Source organism: Sorex araneus, chromosome 6, assembly GCF_027595985.1.
Source record: "Sorex araneus isolate mSorAra2 chromosome 6, mSorAra2.pri, whole genome shotgun sequence".
NCBI lineage: Eukaryota > Metazoa > Chordata > Mammalia > Eulipotyphla > Soricidae > Sorex > Sorex araneus.
In genome coordinates this window covers 168,832,489-168,838,488 of record NC_073307.1, presented here as the reverse complement: position 1 = coordinate 168,838,488, position 6,000 = coordinate 168,832,489, and the positions used below count along the sequence as shown (strand labels likewise).

Sequence of the window (6,000 nt, the reverse complement as noted above, 5' to 3'; positions counted from 1 at the left end):
TTGTGGTCTGTCTCATAAGACCACAGGGAGCAAAGACGCCTGGGGAGAGGAGCCACACCTGCCTGGTCAGCGCAGCTCCCTAGGAGGAGAGGAGGGGAAGAGGAAAGGGGGAAAGGGGGAGATGAGGAAGAGGGTGAGGGAAAGACACGGAGGTGAAGGGGCGAGAGGAGATGAGGAAGAAAGGGAGGAGAGAGCAAGGAGGAGAGGTGGATCCCCTCCGGACTCGCTGACCCCTGCCTCCCCAGCATGGACGCGGAGGGGCGCTGCGCCGCGGTGGCCAGCGAGCTGCTCCTGGCTGCACTGGAGGACCTGAGCCAGGAGCAGCTGAAGCGCTTCTGCCTCAAGCTGCGTGATGAGCCCATGGAGGGCCGCAGCATCCCGCGGGGGCGCCTAGAGCGCACGGACGCCGTGGAGCTCGCCCAACTGCTGATTCAGTTCTACGGGCCGGAGCCCGCGCTGGACGTAGCCCTCAAGACCCTGAAGAGGGCCGACGTGCGCGACGTGGCGGCGCAGCTCAAGGAGCAGCGGCTTCAGCGTGAGCGCGGGGTGGAGAGGGGGGTCCCCGCCCGCCTCCCTCGCGGCATCCCCGGGCCCCAGCGCGCCGCGCGCACGCTCAGCTCCCAGGGCGCTCTCGGGGGGCCGGCCCCCAGCGCCCTCCCGCTCCTCTCGCGCTCATCCCTGTCTCTTTCCAGGGCTCGGCCTCGGCTCGGCGGCGATGCTCTCCGTGTCCGGTAGGTGCGGGAGCGGGCGGGGGCGGGGTGGGGGGGCGCGGCGGGGGCGCGCGGCGGACCCGCCTCACCGGCCCCTTGCCCGCAGAGTACAAGAAGAAGTACCGCGAGCACGTGCTGCGGGAGCACGCCAAGGTGAAGGAGCGCAACGCGCGCTCGGTGAAGATCAGTAAGCGCTTCACCAAGCTGCTCATCGCGCCCGAGAGCCCCGAGCCCGCTGATGAGGCCCCGGGCGCCGCGGCCGACGAGCCTGAGCAGGAGCGCGCGCGGCGCTCGGACACGCACACCTTCAACCGTCTGTTCCGCCGCGACCCCGAGGGCCAGCGGCCCCTGACTGTGGTGCTGCAGGGCCCGGCGGGCATCGGCAAGACCATGGCGGCCAAGAAGATCCTGTACGACTGGGCGGCGGGCAAGCTGTACCACGGCAAGGTGGACTTCGCCTTCTTCCTGCCGTGCCGCGAGCTGCTGGAGCGGCCCGCTGCGTGCAGCCTGGCCGACCTGCTGCTGGAGCAGTGCGCCGACCGCGGCGCGCCCCTGCCGCAGATGCTGCAGCGGCCGGAGCGGCTGCTCTTTATCCTGGACGGCGCGGACGAGGTGCCCGACGGCCTGGCCTGCAGCGACCCCTTCCAGCCCGTGGAGGTGTCGCGCGTGCTGGGTGGCCTCCTGAGCAAGGCGCTGCTTCCCGACGCGCGCCTGTTGGTGACCTCGCGTGCCGCCACTGCCTCCAGGGTGCAGGGCCGCTTGCGCTCCCCACAGTGCGCCGAGGTGCGGGGCTTCTCCGACAAAGACAAGAAGAAGTATTTCTACAAGTTCTTCGGGGACGAGTGGAAGGCGGAGCGCGCCTACCACCTGGTCAAGGAGAACGAGACGCTGTACTCGCTGTGCTTCGTGCCCTTCGTGTGCTGGATCGTGTGCACCGTTCTGCGCCAGCAGCTGGAGGGCGGCCAGGACCTGTCGCGCGCCTCCAAGACCACCACATCCGTGTACCTGCTTTTCATCGTCAGTTTCCTGGGCTCTGGCGCCCGGGAGTCCCAGTTGCAGAGCGAGATGCGCAAGCTGAGCCGCCTAGCCCGGGAAGGAGTGCTTGGGTGCAAGGCCCAGTTTTCAGAAAGGGACCTGGACCGGCTGGAGCTTCGTGGCTCCAAGGCCCAGGAGCTTTTTCTCATCAAGAAGGAGCTGCCAGGTGTGCTGGAGCCCGAAGTTAGCTACCAGTTCATGGATCACAGCTTCCAGGAATTCTTTGCTGCCGTGTCTTACCTACTAGAGGATGAGGAGGCTCCCAGGGCAGCGCCTGAGAGCATCAGGTCACTTCTACACAGGTACAAGGAGGAGCACGGCCACCTGCCACTCACTGTCCGCTTCCTCTTTGGCCTGCTAAACACCGAGCGGATGCAAGAAGTTGAGCACCACTTTGGCTGCATGGTCTCCCAAAGGGTGAAGCAGGATGTCCTCAAGTGGGTGCAGGGCCAGGGCCAGGACCACGGCCAAGGCACCCAGAAGGCAGCACCAGAGGAAACAGTGGAGGCCGAAAGGCAGGAGAGCAGCCGGGAGTCTGAGGAGCTGGAGGAGGAGGAGGAGGAGGAGGGTCTGGAGCTCTGCTACCCACTGGAGCTGCTGTACTGCCTGTACGAGTCACAGGAGCCCCCATTTGTACGCCAGGCCCTGCAAGGCTTCCCACAGCTGACACTGGAGCGAGTGCGCTTAAGCCGCATGGATGTCACTGTCCTGAGTTATTGCATCCGCTGCTGCCCCCCAGGACAAGCGCTGCAACTGACTGCCTGCAGACTGACTGCTGCTCCCGAGAAGAAAAAGAAGAGCCTGATGAAGCGGCTGAGGGGCAGCCTGGGCGGCTCCTCGTGAGTCTGGGGAAGGGCCCTCCCAGGCAACAGGAACGCTTCTGGGGGCAGGTTTGGGGGGCAAGCTACCCCAGGGGCAGGCAGGACACTCCAGCTGATTTAGCCCACACACTTGCGCAGAGACCGCCCAGTGCCCAGCTTCCTCCAAAGGTGCCTGACTGGGACACTGACTGCCCCAGTCACCACCACGCCCACCCTGCTTTCTTGCACAAAATTGTGGGTGGTGAGCCTTCCATCTGCTGCCTGTCCTCAAACCTTCTGGGCTGCCCCATATGTCCTGTCTGACTCCACAGAGCCCTATGGACCATCCTATGTCACACACCTGCCCATGACTGCCCCCTCTGCCAGGCCTTCTGCTTCTACAGGGCTAGCCTGCATAGGCTTCCTGGCTCTTGGTTCCAACCCATCACCTGGCCCAGGTGTCCAGCATAAGTAGGACATTGAGGGGCCTGGGAGAGGGCCAGAACCCCTCGGCAGCACTGGCAGGTCTCCCTGGACACCTCAGAGGAGAGGTGCTCAGAGAGCAGCTTCCCTCTGGGTTTGGGGTCAAGACAGGGAAGGGTCCTGGCTCAGTGTGGAGGTGGGGGGTATCTCAGGACTGCAGGAAGGAGCACAGGACCTGGGAGTAGTCCAGCTCATCACCTCTCTCTCTCTCTCTCTCTCTCTCTCTATCTCTCTCTCTCTTTCTCTTTCTCTCTCTCTCGCAGCAGCTCCGCAGCTCCCACAAGAAAGCCCCCCATCTCCCTGCTGCGTCCTCTCTGTGAGGCCATCACCGACCAGCAGTGTGGTCTGAGCAGCCTCACGTGAGTAACCATACCCCAATCCCTCCATGGGAGGGATGCAGCATGGGTCAGCCCATTCAGGGACAAGTGTGGTCCTATCTGGGGAGGTCTGTGGGCACAGGCTAAGAGCCCGGGGTGGTCGGTCCTGGGCTGGACTGACTGCCCAGCCACCCAGGAAAGACAAGGGAAGGGGACCTGGGGCAGGATGCTTGGGAAGAGGGCTTGGCCCTGCTGTGAGAGGTCAGCTCAGCTTTGTGGGGAGGGATAAAGAAGAGCAGAAGGTTTTCCTTCCAAAGGAAGGCTGCTGTTGGGTACACTGGAACAACCAGGCAGTTCTTCATGTATTTTGTAACAATGGAGGAAGGTATCCAGAGCACCAGGTCTGAGACAGATGGCGGCCCGATGTCCTCAGGCCAATCAGATTCCTCCCCTTCCACCTCTGAGGGGATACAAAAACCAAGAGGTCACGCAGCTGAGCTCCCAGCATGCCAGAAGAAAGTGAGGAGGGCGACAGCCAGATGGGCATCACCACACCTGAGGGCTGTGCACAGCCACGGGAGGCCCATCTGTTGCCCTTTGGAAACAGACACTGGAGACATAAAGGGGATGTGAACGTGGGTCTGTCCTTTCTGTGGCTTGACTAAGTGCATGCAGAGGCTCATCACTACATTATCGGGAAAGGAAACAGTTGGCACAATCCACATGTGCACCTCTTAGGGCCAGCCAGCTACGAGAGAGATGCTGGCTTGGCCTGGAAGCCCCCACAGGGAGGCAGATGGAGGGGAAGGTGCCAACCCCCATCTGAAAACTTCGAAAGATGGTGTCCCGGGCGGCAGCTGGCATGACTGGCACATGCAGGCTGTGCCCTGAGGGCTGATGCAGTGAGGTGGGAACTTACCAGTGTGTGCTCCCGGCCAGGCTGTCCTACTGCAAGATCCCCGACTCCGTGTGCCGAGACCTCGCGGGGGCCGTGAGGCGCGCCCCTGCCCTGAGTGAGCTGGCTCTTCTCCACAGCGGGCTCAGCGAGACGGGCATGCATGTGCTGAGTGAGGGCCTGGCCTGGCCCCAGTGCCGGGTGCGAGTGCTCAGGTGAGACCCAGCTGGGACAAAACCCCGGAGGGACTGGGGAGGAAGCACAGCAGTTCCTGATGCCCGTGTCTCCCAGAGTGCAGCAGCCCAGTGCCCCAGATGCATTGCAGTACCTGCTGGGCATGCTCTGGCAGAGCCCGGCACTGATCACCCTGGACCTCAGCGGCTGTCAGCTGTCGGAACCTTTAGTGACCTACCTGTGCGGTGTCCTGCAGCACCCAGAGTGCCGCCTGCAGACCCTCAGGTACAGCCAGGGGCAGGGACCATACCTGGGAGCTTACTCGGGCTGGATCTGGAGCATCTCTCCAGCCCCGTGTGACTACCCTTAGCCCCTCCCATATGAAACCCTACCCAGTACTTGGCCTTGGCCACTCTGCCAGACCTGATAGCCTAGGCCAGTGGTCCTCACCCCCCTCCTCCAAAGCCCGCAGCCCAGTCCACCCTCTCCTCATCCTGACAGCCCCTGAAAACCACATGTCTGTCACCGTATGCCTTGAGCACAGTCCAGACTGTCAGCCCCTGACTGCCTGCTCTCCATGCCCATCTCTCCTGGCCCAGCCTAGGAACCCCACTAATTCCCTCTGTCCTCTGCATGTGCTCCAGCCTGACGTCTGTGGAGCTGAAGGAGGCATCGCTGCAGGAGCTGCAGGCCTTGAGGACAGCCAAACCAGGCCTGGTCATAACACATCCTGCACTGGAGCATACCCCTGAGCCTTCCCAGGACAACAGCAGTGCCCTGTGAGGCCTGAAGGCCAGAGCCAGGAAAGAGGTGACACAGCCTCAGGACCTTCCTCCCCTTAGTGGGCAGCTCTTCGGTGGGGCCCTGGGTGCAGACTTGTCCCTACCTGGGCCTGGAGCCGCATACCCTGACTGAACTTCCCCCAACTTCCCCATCCACCTTACTCCAACCACCCTCCTCTCCTTTAACCCTCAGGCATTCCCCTGAAAGACATCCCCCCACACAGACATGGTGACAAGCCTCCACCATCCAGCATCCCCAGTGCTGGACTGCCCCTGTCTCCAAGCCCAGTGTGTGCCTCTGGAGATGAAGCAGGAGATGACCAATGACAAAGGGACCCATTTCCCAGGACTGTGGGTCTTGGCAGTAAGAGTGACACTGAGCCTGGAGAAATAATATAGCAAGTAAAGCATCCACCTTGCACATGGCCAACCCATGAGTAATCCCTGGACACAATTGGGTATTCCCGCCCCCCCAAAAAAGAGTGAAATAATCACAGAGATTGTGCAGTCCAAGCCAGAGGGACATGGGTGCTGAGGCCTTCAGTGTCTCTAGACGGGAGCTGTGTTGGTATGGGTGAGATAACTCCCTCTCTTTCCCTCCCTTCCCCATAATAAATTCTTCTTTGCACTCATTTCCACTGGCTTCTGTAACACTTACTTTATCACTCATCCTACTGGTGTTCACAGTTCTTCCTTCGGTCCCTGTGACTCATGGGGGTGGGTATCGACCCTTATTTCCCCCATACTTGGCTTTCTACTCCTGCCTATACATTGGAGTTTTCAGGAGTGCTGTTTTCTGAGAGA

The 6,000-nt window shown here is 61.8% G+C and overlaps 1 protein-coding gene across 1 annotated transcript; it reads left to right on the top strand.

Annotated features, from left to right (window-relative positions):
- Positions 1 to 246: 246 nt before the first annotated feature.
- On the top strand, positions 247 to 5,197 carry NLRP6 (NLR family pyrin domain containing 6). Its single transcript, XM_004603154.2, has 7 exons — positions 247 to 535; positions 693 to 731; positions 817 to 2,584; positions 3,292 to 3,387; positions 4,285 to 4,455; positions 4,532 to 4,699; positions 5,059 to 5,197. Exons 1-7 carry the CDS (start codon positions 247 to 249, stop codon positions 5,195 to 5,197), a joined length of 2,670 nt encoding a protein of 889 aa, XP_004603211.2.
- The last annotated feature ends 803 nt before the right edge of the window (positions 5,198 to 6,000 follow it).

What these genes read in the sequence shown, in the direction of transcription:
- NLRP6 (XM_004603154.2), top strand. Translation starts at nt 247, where the DNA reads ATGGACGCGGAGGGGCGCTGCGCCGCGGTGGCCAGCGAGCTGCTCCTG. An exon ending in GGCGATGCTCTCCGTGTCCG is followed by an intron (nt 732 to 816) that starts GTAGGTGCGGGA and finishes CCTTGCCCGCAG; the next exon opens with AGTACAAGAAGAAGTACCGC. An exon ending in TGCCGGGTGCGAGTGCTCAG is followed by an intron (nt 4,456 to 4,531) that starts GTGAGACCCAGC and finishes CGTGTCTCCCAG; the next exon opens with AGTGCAGCAGCCCAGTGCCC.